General features: G+C 38.9%; 1 protein-coding gene across 6 annotated transcripts; it reads left to right on the top strand.

The window, feature by feature from the left end:
- The first annotated feature begins 2,148 nt into the window (after positions 1 to 2,148).
- Positions 2,149 to 12,293, top strand: LOC103181694 (paired box protein Pax-1). Of its 6 annotated transcripts, none has more exons than XR_488230.2 (6): positions 2,149 to 2,394; positions 3,120 to 3,741; positions 5,566 to 5,708; positions 5,870 to 6,107; positions 6,671 to 6,777; positions 10,653 to 10,712. XR_488230.2 is itself a non-coding variant. In XM_042333774.1 (6 exons), exons 1-5 carry the CDS (start codon positions 2,188 to 2,190, stop codon positions 6,712 to 6,714), a joined length of 1,254 nt encoding a protein of 417 aa, XP_042189708.1. In that variant the 5' UTR covers positions 2,149 to 2,187; the 3' UTR covers positions 6,715 to 6,728; positions 10,653 to 10,712. The 6 variants fall into 6 exon arrangements, 5 of the variants coding, with proteins under 5 accessions (XP_042189708.1, XP_007896541.1, XP_007896544.1 ...); XM_042333774.1 differs by having other exon boundaries at positions 6,671 to 6,728; XM_007898350.2 differs by lacking the exon at positions 6,671 to 6,777 and having other exon boundaries at positions 10,653 to 12,293.
- The last annotated feature ends 523 nt before the right edge of the window (positions 12,294 to 12,816 follow it).

Here is a 12,816-nt window from a genome sequence, read left to right as displayed (position 1 = left end):
GTCACTTCCTCGAACCGCTTGGAAAAAAGGTTGAAGCTTTGACCTGTCCTGATCTCTTACATGTGTGTCACTACGGGAGAAACAAGCCAGGCACGTCCCGAAACCATAAACTGCAACTTCCAGGAGCACTGACAGTTTCTTTGTGACCTGTGGGACGACAAATATATTATTATTTCAACTGTGTTAAGGATGAGCAGATTAACGATTTGCCCCCCATGCAGACATAAGGCACGCAGATTGTGCATTCCTGATGGTATACCATCTTATCACTTTTTAATCGACCAAATCTGCCCTCAGAAGTGCATTCACTGAACACAAGGTCTATGCATTCCGAATATTTTGAAAGCTGGCTAAATGTTTGTAAATGTCAAAAGGTGTTCAGTAGGAAACATTTGATTACGACATACTGTATATATTATTTATAGCTGGTCAGTAATTGGAATCAATGGGTTAGTTATAAGCAGGGATGCGATGGGAATTGTCTTGTTTACACTAACCGAGTTCCTACTATAAAAGCTGTAGGTATTATGGGGGTCCAGGTGTTAAAATAGTTATCAGGAACACTGCGCTGATTTATAGACTACATCTTACACTTGATTTTCTGAAAATAGCTATGTTGCTTTATATACTGTAACCCTACTGAAGCAATGAGAAGATCGGGATTAATCTTCACATCCGATTATTTGAATAGACGTTTCTAAAAACCTACCCTAGTTGACATGTCTTGCATTAATTGCTTAATCTATTAAATAAAACATATGCAAGAATCAAGACTAATATATTTGCAGTATTTCACTGTTTCCAATATATATTTTCCCCTAAAAGCAAGAGGCCCATGCGAGTGAACGGAGATCAAGCAACTCTTTTTATAAAAAGGTGGCTGCAATGGGGGCATATTTTAATGGTGGTTTTTTTGGGGGGGTGGATGGGTGGGTGAATAAACCTATTTTTATCAAAATTGATGTAATGGCTGCTAATCTCCCTGTAAAGCAAGCTTTGTTGTGCAATGCGTTTGACTTGTACGGTTAGAATTGGTTTGCATTTTGGGCAAAATGGCATATGCATAGGTAAATATGATTTGCCCAAACCTCTGAATAATGTTTTTTTTACCTTTTTATAAAAAGAGTTGCTTGATCTCCGTTCACTCGCATGGGCCTCTTGCTTTTAGGGGAAAATATATATTGGTTGAATTTATAATATTTTCAAAACATATAAATCCAGGTGATCGCTTTAAGATATCGTAAGATTGGGTTTACGAAAGTAAAATAATTTTTTTTTGTGTAAACTTTTGTTGATAAAGATGCACTCAACAAGAACTGAAGCTACGATTCTATTTTTTTTCCTATTTAAAACAATGTTCGATTCCACTTATTATTATTATTCCGATCGAGTAGAGTGGAGGAAAAAAATAGAATGGAATATTCTACCGTCATTTAAGGGACTTGTGGGAACCTTGAGTAGAAATCATAGATTCGTGTACGTTTTGAATTTCTCTTTTGGAAAGGATTAGACTAGAGATAACATGTTTTACTTGTCGAAGAACTTTGGTCCAAAGTGTATTCCCACGATACTTTTTTTAAAAAAAAGATATTTAAATTCATCTAGCAAAAGGAAATGTTATTATCCGCATTTTTGAAATAAAATGATCACCTGAAACCGCCACTGGGATACTTTTTTTTTGTATTTAGGAGGCTGTCAAATGCACTTGCAAGTGTTCAGAGGAACATTTTGAAGGAGCTACGTGGACCAAGAAACGGGAGCGGGAAGCAGAAACAGGTCTACTTTTCAGCGCCGATAGATGATTTAAAATCCTGCGGGGGGTGGGGGTGGTGGGGGGGGGGGGGGGGTGGGGGGGGGGGAGATTACAGAGCGGGTGCAATTTATTTATTTTTTGGACCCAAAACTTCGCGAATCGGTTTGGGTTTCCGCGGATCCGATCCGATCTTAAATGCGTTTTGCTTCGGATCGGTCCGGAGTGAGTAAGTCGCTGAGTAGGTTTCAAAAAGGCGGAAAGTTTCTGAGCGGAATTAATAAGTTGTGCTGCGAGGCCACCGATGGGCTGAGGAGGCAGCCAATGAAACACTAATGAGGGCTCGGAGCGTGACCATCAAGATTGACGTGGAAAACGCGTAAAATTGATCTGGACAAACTGCAGCCTCTTGGATATACAAATTTACCCCTAATCGGATGAAGATCACCTTGTGCATTTGTGCAGCACATCTTAAATTGTTCCTCGAGCCTTCGGCAGGGTTGCGAAAGGAATTCTTCCGTGCAGCAGTCCTCTTCCTGCCTCTGCTTCCCGTCTCCCGAACTCTATTGCCGACACCACTGAAACTTTCAGCCATTGCAAAAGGGGGAAGATTGCCGAAACGTTCTCGCTTCGTTGGGCAATGGGTAAGCACTGACTCCTATTTACATGGTTCAGTGGCATGAGTTTGATAACAGAATAAAGAGTTGTTTTACACGCCTGCATAAACGTGAGGATCGGAGCTGGGAATGGTCGGCGACTCGCCCCTGACCAACGTACTCAAAAAGGGTATTTTTTTTTTCACGTCGAGAAAATCAGGACCTTTTTTTTTTGAATAGCGCTCTTTAAATCCGAGTTTTCGATTTGGGCGGTAAAATCTGATGCTTTTGAAACAAAAGCGTTGCGCTGAAGGTACATTTTAAATAAAATCACGTAAACCAAACTGTATGTTAAAGCGTATCTCATATCCGAGTCCGGAAAGTACATGCGGGGGGGGGGGGGTGGGGGGGGGGAGAGGCTGTAAATACAATCCCGTGTCCAGTAGCTGCACTCTGCGGCGTGTGAACACGAAATAGAAAATAGAAAGAAGAGGAGAGTGAATGCAATCCATACCGAGTTGTTACTAATGCAATCGCATTCTCCAAACATGCGTTGCTTCGCATTTTACGTTGACGCATGCATTTTTGTTGGAATCCTGTAGTTGTTTCCATGATCAAACTTTATAAAGTTGTGGGAAGTATGCTATTTTGACAGCTGTTTAATTTCTGTTTTTTGATATTTATTAATGGTTGACGTTTACATTGTCTCTCTCTTTCTCTCTCTCTTTCTCTCTCTCTCTCTCTCTCTCTGTCGATTTTTTTTTGTAGATCAGACTTATGGGGAGGTGAATCAGCTGGGAGGTGTATTCGTTAACGGGAGACCCCTTCCCAACGCCATTAGATTAAGAATAGTGGAACTAGCCCAGCTCGGGATCAGACCCTGCGATATCAGCCGACAGCTCCGAGTCTCTCACGGCTGCGTGAGCAAAATCTTGGCCCGTTACAACGAGACAGGCTCCATCTTACCTGGCGCGATTGGAGGCAGCAAGCCCAGAGTGACCACTCCGACGGTGGTGAAACACATCAGGGAGTACAAGAACGGTGACCCCGGGATCTTTGCGTGGGAGATTCGGGACAGGCTCTTGGGCGACGGAGTCTGCGACAAGTACAACGTGCCCTCCGTCAGCTCCATTAGCAGAATTTTGAGGAACAAGATCGGGAACGTGTGTCATCCAGGTCACTACGAGACCAGCAAGCATCACCCTCCCCAGTCAGCACTGCCTTACAACCCCATTTACCAGTACTCCTACCCCAACCACATGTCACCTACTGGGACTAAAATGGGCACTGCCGCGGGGGTGCCCATGACAGGACATGTTGGCATCCACAGAGCATGGCCGTCTGCTCACTCAGTCACCAATATCCTCGGACTCAGAAGTATTATTGAATCATCAGGTGAGTACCTTACCTTTTTCACCTCAGCCATAGCTCTGATATTCTCATATGAATGAATATAATGGGTAGGCATTGCAGTTATAAATTGGAGTTAAAGTGAAGCTGATGAGATTCTCCCGAGGTCACTGGTTACCTGGATATATTCCACTCCCCCTTAAAACTATAAATGCTTAAACTGGCAGATTCGGTGTTACTTGTGGCGCCGTTTTAACGATTCACTTTGCACTGCACTCTCCTGTTCTACAGTGTATGAATTGCAGGAGGTATTATGTATAAATTCTTATCAGAAAAAAAGTACGATAGAAACATTTCGAATACGAGAGCAACTAACTTCAGGTTTCATTTGATGAGAGTCCTTAATTGGCAGAAAACTGAGAAAAATCTGATATCATCACAGTGTAGTCAAAGTTGATCGAAATTACTTGCACTCTGGTAGAACATTGAAATCTAAGGGAGGTTCATTAGCTAAAAGCACAACCCACCCCCACGCCCCCCCCCCCTCCCCCCACGCCCCCCACACACGCTAATGCTTAATAAATCACCATCGCTCGCCCGGTCTTCTTCATGGGGAACATTGTCTTCATTGGCCTTCACTCAGAGAAGGATGAGAGTTAGCAAATGTTTACCTTCTCTTTCTTTGATACACAGGAAGCATCTTTACGGCCTAATCCCCACTCACCTGAATAGCCTTCACTGTAGTGTTGCTTATTGTCTATTGTCTCAATCATTTCCCTAAAACTTTTATAAACGTTGGTTGTGCTTATCTCGGATTGTGACCGTGAGGTGTTTGCACTGCAGCGATTACTCGCGGTATAGGAACAATTTAAAACTAAACTTGAAACTGATTTTTTTTTTAAAAAAGCAAAGTCACAGTAAACCATTTTCGTTCCACATGAATTACCTTCGAGAGCGGCAGACGATTAATTCAATAGGGCTGTCTGATCGGCAGTTTTCACATTCACTTAAATGATTTTTTAAAGGTCAGTGTTTTATTGATCTGCGATTGTTGTTGATTTTCTTTAACGGGAATACAAATGTTCCAGGGTGTGGAATTCACAGTAGCGAAGTAAGCAGAATATACTGAGCAGAACAGCACCACCAGAGGCCCGAAATTTCATCCAGTCCCAACCTGTGAGAGCATTTGGTTTAAAATTTAAGATCGCGCAGGAGTGGGGAATATTCTTAAATTTCGTGTTTATTCGGAAGTTGGTTCTATTTAAAGAACTGGGGGAAACTATCTTCCAAATGAAGGTTGAATCTATGAATTTTCAACTATGTTTACGTGTGTGTGTGTGTGTGCGTGTGTGTGTATGGGGGGGGGGGGGGGTCAAATTTCAAGACAACATGGTTTTATATGCTAGAATAGGTGAAATTGTGGGCCTCTTGGTTCCAATTGTTTTGTGAGTCCTATCTTTACAATTTTACTCCAGGTTAGTACATATTTGACGTCTTCACGTTTACTTGGGCTGTTGAGCGATGCCTCCTTTTTTTACGGTTCGTTGTGGTAGTTGCATCTGAAGACGAAAACAAGTGAAAATAATATTTCTGTACAATAATTTGAGAACTGACTAACGTATAAGTGACGCGTTGATTTTAAATGCGCTTATATTTTATGTAAAATATATAATGAATCATTTGAAAATAGATAAATGTAGAATGACAGTATCCTGAGATCAGGGATACGTATTTTGATGTACCTTTAGGGCGGCATATATATATATATATATATATAGTAGGGGGTGTATAATATATAATAGGGGATGCTAGTCAGCTTTTATGTTGTATGTTACTCATTTGCACATATTATTTTAAATAAATATTTAGCTTCTATTGGTGGAGCCGAGGCCTCACCTTACCCAACAAAAATGGAAGATTGGAATAACGTTAACAGGACAGGCTTTCCTTCAACTCAAAGTATCAATGGAACTGAGAAACAGGCCATCGATTCTGATCTGAAATATCCTCAGGTACTTGTATACGTATCTACTTTACGTGCACGATGTGATCTAAAGAATGATCTGCTCCTCTCTCTCTCTCTCTCTCTCTCTCTATATATATATATAAATGTGTCTATCGCTCTAACACGATCACATTGAAGTACAGCAAAGCTGGTATTGTTGTATTACAGGCTCCATCTGGACTGCCTGCTGTGAGTAGTTTTGTTCCTGCCTGCAGTGTTGGCCCCTATCCCTCATCGAACCAAGTGCCGAGCTATGGGGTGTACAGTGGCCCTGGAGCAGGGTATATGACCGGTCACCCCTGGCAGTCCCAGAGCAGCAATCTCTCCCACTCTGGGCCAGGAATCGCCATGCACGGCGGAGATATCCACGCGTCAATGCCCTTCAAACACCTCTCAGCTAGAGAAGGTAAATCACTTTTCTCGTTATTGGGACACGGTTCATTTCTGAAAATTAGGCGTCCGTGCAATCGAGATTCAAAGCTTTCATGAACTTTGCAATGAAACAAAAGTAGCTAATTGAAAAATGTCATTGCGTGATATACCTTAAAGATAAGTGTATAAAGTAAAGCAAAGATGTGATAGACCAATTGCTTAACGTAGCTTTGCATTGAAAGCTGTATGTGGTTTTATGTATCAAAATCAATGCAAATGTTTGCTGTGGTAAATGAAAATGATATGCAGTAATAACCCATTATGTAAAACCACACAAGTGATAGAAAATAAAGAATTTATAGACATTTACTGTCGAAATATTTAATCTCATGTAAAATATTTGTTAAAAGAAATTGTGCTCCTTTAAAGATTTCGATGGGCGTACTTTTAACTTACTTGTCAGTGGTCTATGTTTACAGATGAGCACATCGTGTATACATTATGCATTGGTTCTTCGCTTTCGTTTACTATTGATCTTGGAACACTTACAGTGGAAGGCAATTATTTTTTCCAAAAGCTGCTTTTGTTTCGTTTTAGGCATGCAACAATCTTTACATATGGTTCGCAGAAGCAGCCTATAGCAAGCGGTGTTACAGTGAGTTCATGTTGGATGATCACGTAGCGTATCAGCTACTAATGATAAGGTGTGCATTACTGATTAAAATACCTTTTGATGTCAGTTTGGGATCGTGGAGGAGATCAGCAAAACACTGTTTAACCCCAAAGAGCAATTTAGCCTTATTCCGATGACTATTGAGAAATTACAAAAAAAAAGGTAGAAAAGACAAACAAAAGTGACATCTTTAACTGGGATTTATAAATTGTATGAAGATTTTGCGATAATGTTTCGGTTATTTTAGATGGGCAGCAAAGTTTAAGATCAGACGGTGATTATAACCAATCGTTAAAAGCAACGAAATGGCAGCCTGAAACAATAAAAAGTAATGTATTGGAAAGGAATAGTTTAATTATAACATTTCATATACAACATTGTCTTACATTTTCCGGCGTTAATAAAACTCGGAGGTTAGTTGTTTGGCAAAGGAGCGACTAATTGTTCCGGTTGTACACAGCTATACACAAAGCGATTCTAAACTAGACTAATAAAATCTGCAACATTTCGAATTAAGCCATTTACAGTGAAGAGGAGCAGGATGTGAGTGGCTACACTGTTATTGTACAAATCATTACATTAATCAACAATATAAAAACCTGTTCAAAATGACCATTCACTTGATTTAATGTTGCCTCCTTTGCTAATCCATCCTCTCAACCAAAATCAACATCGTATAGAAATCTAACATTTCTAAAGCAATCCAAACTACCACCCAAAACAGTATTTTTGTTGTTGTTTTGATGTTTTATTGTGTATGGATTTTAACCTAGAATTGTCTCTGGATCTGACAACTGGAATTTTGTTTCCACTTTTATATTTGCAATGAAGTAGTGAAAAGTAGTGAAGCAGTATAAACGTGGAGGTTAAAGAAGGCACTTATTTCACTGACTGTGTGATAACATCGAACCCAAAAAGGCCATTTCAAGGCGTTTTACGCTTCATTTGAGACTCGCCAGAGTCTGTTATCCCCCCCCCTCCCCTTATGTCTAAATAAAACCGAAATTATAGGAAACTACACTTTTGCCAAGGTGAATGGAGTTTTTCTGTTTCATCGATAATCTTACCGCCAGATAATTATCTCTCCTCAGCAAAATAAAAGGTAAACCCAGTCCCAGAGATTAGTCGTGTATATATCCACACACTTCAAAAAGTTTGATTAAAGTTTGCAAAATGCATAAATTTGTTTGATGATTTAATGTTGTAAACAAATCGGAAAGAGACCTGGTAGATTTAGAAGTAGTGAGAGGACTGGATAGGTATAGATCACCTCCCCCCACCCCCACCCCATCGAATTACTTTCATGGAGAATCCACGATTTAAATGTATTTCTGCTAATTAAAAGCATATTCTGTTCCCATCCGCGTTTATAACAATACGGTGTTGGATTTTGTGTATAGAACATATTAAGACGATAACAGAATTCTGATTTGTTTATAAAAGTATAAATACGAAACCCAACTAACCCAGGAGCAATCTAAAAACTCAGGACTCCAGTTAGTATTAATCTCTGAAGCCGATTTGGTATTGCATTTGGTGTCCAGCCGAATTGTGGAAAATAGTTAAATTCAATCTTAAATTGGAAGCAGGGTTTTCCAAATTTCTTAAACAGACTTGGTCTCCAAATTAAGACTGGATTGAATAATTTCTACAATTCTGGCCTGCACTAAATTTCCAGAAAACACGATAATACGGGTTTATAGAATACTAAGTAGAATTTGCAGCTCTGAAACAGTTTAAACATTTCCTTTTCGCAAATGCGAGTCAAAATCTGAACTGCAAACATGAGGTCCCAGTGTTAAAGGACATTGACAAGTCTCTTGGCTGTCACTGGTGTAAAACTAACTTCAAATCCTCGCCGGATTTACTCTGCAGTGACTAATGGAGGTAGGGAGAACATTACGATCTGAAATTATTTTACACACGAATCAGGGCATACAAGCTGTAAATCACACCAAGGAATGCAGTTTATCTTTAATCCGCCAATCGTAGCGCCAAAGTTTATTCAACACTGTTGTTTTGCAAGGTTTTGAGTAGCTCTGCTTCATGCAGTGTTGCGGGATTCAATCTGGAATTCCCAGGTTTATTGCCCGTTCAAAATCCCGGACAGGCTGCATACTTATTAGGTGGAAATGGAGATTTTGTTAAGATCTAAAGCAGACGAAGGAGAGACATTTGAACCTTTGTGGATTGTGAATATGGTACGCGGATGGGAAGAGACTGACTGATCAACCTGTCCATTTGCCAGGCGACTTTTACCTTAGACATGATTTTTTTCAACACTTGGTGTTATTCCTGTACAAGAAACATTTTTTTAAAGCAAATTCTGCAATCACCAAGCGTTTATGAACGAGGAAGTGTTCAGACTGTGTATTTGGCGTCAGCATGCGCCTGTGTGTGTGTGTGTGTGTGGGGGGGGGAGGAATTCCCAACAGGGTTCAATGACCATACATTCAATAGATCTCTTAAAAGCAAATATTGCGTTTTCACGTTTCTATAGAAAGCAGATGCATTGGAAAAGGTAATTCTAAGCAATGTTATAATAAAGGTTAGAAATTAAACACAGCCAATTGGAAAGGCTTCCTCATCGTGCCGCCTGTTTTAATGATCATTAAAATTATTATTATTATTATTATTATTATTATTATTATTATTATTATTATCAGCCTGTGACAATGCAACGATTTCAGACCCTACGTGAACTTGGCTCAGGTAACTCCTGAGTAATTTATTTGGCGATATTAATATTCAAACCATGTGATTAACTTGCTGTTTAAGCAGTTGGTAAACACATTTTAAAACCGGGATCGCCTCCAACTTGTGATTAAAGATTCGCCAGTGTTTCCCAGAGACAGGTCTCACACACCAGCCCTGATTCCCACTGTTCAGCCCCCAAAACGATCAACATATGTTTTGTGTGTGCAAACCCGACTGATCTGATTAGGACTGGACTTTCTATTCAAGGAATTAATTTATTCGTAAATCAGAAAACTGTACCAATGATTCGCATCTATTCAGAAAAAAAATTCCGCCGTAAATTTTCGGACTGTTAGCTTTATATTTTTTTTAAAAAAAGGTATTCTTTCTCGACCGCGTACACCACGGAAAAGTGTCGCGGAAACCTATACAAATAAGCGAGACACAAGAACACAGGGCGGAGATCAAACGATGCAACTTTTAGATAGATTTTGGATCATTGGAATATTTTCCGCAATTAAATCCTAACAACAGATTTGCAGTCAAGTCTACGTAGAATTTTTTATTTTGCTTTTTTTTGCTTACCCGAGCTCGGTTTGAGGGCATTTTTTCTCTCTCTGGCTTGATTTCAATCCGCGCAGAACACTTCATTTAAAAAAAATCATTGCAAAAAAAAAAGGTATACTGTTGAATCCATTGTAAAAAAGGCATACCGTTTAATCCATTATAAAAAAAGGTACACTGTTTAATCCATTATAAAAAGGCATATTGTAATCCATTGTAAAAACAAATCCAGTTTAATCCATTGTTAAAGTGTATACTGTTTAATGTTTTTATAAAAATAAGTATCCTGTTTGATTCAATGTTTAACGTGAACAACCGACAATAATATTTCGATGGGTTTCAACAGATCTGCAATCTGAAAACATATTTTTCTGAAATATCCAATATTTAACAGGAGCAAATATTTAATGAGAATTTAGGACACCTAAACTCAAATTTCTCGTGTTTGGAAATGATACGAATATAACATTGTAACGCGTGTACAGTGCACTTCAACGCAATTGCTGTTGTATCTCATCTGGTCTTGTGCTCATCAGCACACGGTAAATTCAAATCACGCTATCTGTCCGAGTACACAAGTAGGAAAATATATTTTTTAGAATCTACATATTAATCTCAAAGTTTTTTTTTTGTTTTCCATTTCAGTGGTGGACAGAAAACCGGTGAGCTCCGCAAACAAGCCACCTGAAGCCCATAGCAATGTCCATGAACTCGCAATTGCAGCTTCCTCCACGTAAGAGCTACCAACAACAGGACACTGGTACCAACCCGGACTGCTTCCTAAACATAAGGTCTTATGGAATTTTACACCCAAGTGCAAGGTCTATTTCCAAGAACTAAAAACCGTAGGCTTGATAAAGTATTATTCAATTTGCAGCGGAAACAAAAAACCTGCACAGACTTACTTGTGTGTCGGAAAAGCTACTGCAACATAAATGCGGTAAAGTGAATGTAAACTGCGCTCTTGTGGGGAGAAATGTGTACACGCTATCCTATCCCAAAGCGCATACTGCTTCTTCATTTCAGCAATGGTGTTGGTGGCGGGAAGGTACATTATTCTTCATTGTTTGCTTGTATTTGTAAAATGTCGGAAACGAATTCATATTTGTATGTAGCTAATGGGAATATAAGCCATACTATAATCAAAGGAATTTAGTGATCCTGCTCGTTAATGCAGAATTCGCCCCTTTCCTCATTACTTTGCGAGTAACGAGAGCTTTGTCAGGTATGTAATTTGTACATAGCTTCAAGAACCCAGACACAATTGCCTGTTGGCTCACACACAAAAAAACCCAGATGTGAACAAATCGTGAACATTTTGATGTATATCCGAGACTGTAAATGTAAAATATTTTACCCTAGCGGTCTATTTTATATTTTTATATTTTGAATTTAAAAATATGCATTTATGCTGAAATAAAACTGCAGACTGAGAACACGTCCCGTGACGTGGCTTCCCTGTTGTCCAGCAAACTGTTTCAATGCCCCTGGTGTGCTGATATTTAATGAACATTGTATGATATAGCTGTGTTCATTGTATTGCAAAGATAGTACAAATCTTGAAAAGATCTACATTCTAGATTTCTTTTGTTCTTGCACCTAAATCCCTATTTTTTTTTCTCTACACGTCCTTTTAAAGATTTGGTGCAATTAAAAATCTATTTCTGAAAGAATCTGCCACGCAAAACACGGGAAGTATACATTTAGCGATAAAGAATAACGTGAGGTTCAATGTGCATTAGGTAAAATAAATTCATGTAAGTTCCGTATAAACGTTTCCAGAGTGTATCTTTGGGTTCTGATGATGATTTAGTTATTTCTGTATTGATGCGATTTCGGCTGGGGAGATATATATGTTGGGCAACAATTTATTTATTTTACATTGCTTAAAGCGCTGCAAACAAATGATGTGTGCAATGGTATCTTTGCCATTGCTAGAGTCTAGCAAAGGAATATCGCTAATGTGACAGAATTGTCGATCCGTGGTAGAACACACTTGTAAGCACTTTATTAAAATTATAAGGTACCTTACCCATGGTTTCAGATTCGACCCGAGCTTTAAAACCCGAGGCCCCTGTTTGAATGAACCCCCTGATATAGCCTTTTTCATATTGCTGTCTTCACCTGATAATAATTGTACTATCAGATTGGTAAGGCATGGAAATATCCATTCTTCAGCAGAAAATAAACATAATGGTTTTCAAAGAGCAGATCTAATTCATTAGACATCGCAGTGCTTTCATTTTATGCTGTTTACTGATTGTCTTTCACGCATGATTTTTTTTATTGCAAAGAATAGAGTACACTAGTGTTAGAGGTTTAACCAGTGTTGTTTTTGTATAAAATGCTGTTCGATTTCGGTGTGAACGCAGGACTGAGGATGTACAACCGTGTCCTTCTTAAATGCTTTGAACATACCAGTAACAGGCAGATCAAATGAAGCATAAATCCTGAAATCAGTAGGGGTTAACATACGATCAGCACCTCACACCGCTGTAAATGAACATCGATTAACTATTTGAAATACTGTATTAGCAATATTGTCAATGTCCACAAATTTCCCCCAACAGCTTTCTGCATTGATTTCCCACGCAACAATTCCTAAAAAAAACCTCTCGAATGGGATTTTAGCAACTCATTTAATATAAAGCATATTTCATTCATGCATTTTAAGCCAGTTGCAGCTATCTAATCAGAATAGATTTACAGGCACTATTCGATATTTTATTTGAAACTGCTAACTGATGCAACTGATATAAATGTACATCATCCTGAAGAATAATTTTTAATAATAATAATCCTTGCATTT

The sequence above is a fragment of the Callorhinchus milii genome, unplaced genomic scaffold, assembly GCF_018977255.1.
Source record: "Callorhinchus milii isolate IMCB2004 unplaced genomic scaffold, IMCB_Cmil_1.0 Scaffold3, whole genome shotgun sequence".
In the NCBI taxonomy this organism is placed as follows: Eukaryota; Metazoa; Chordata; class Chondrichthyes; order Chimaeriformes; family Callorhinchidae; genus Callorhinchus; species Callorhinchus milii.
This window is presented reverse-complemented; position numbering and strand designations above follow the sequence as displayed.

Excerpts from the sequence above, each read along its gene's own strand:
- LOC103181694 (XM_007898350.2), top strand. The coding sequence starts at position 2,188 with ATGAAGATCACCTTGTGCATTTGTGCAGCACATCTTAAATTGTTCCTC. Across the intron at positions 3,742-5,565 it reads AAGTATTATTGAATCATCAG|CTTCTATTGGTGGAGCCGAG; the intron begins GTGAGTACCTTA and ends ATAAATATTTAG. Across the intron at positions 5,709-5,869 it reads CTGATCTGAAATATCCTCAG|GCTCCATCTGGACTGCCTGC; the intron begins GTACTTGTATAC and ends GTTGTATTACAG.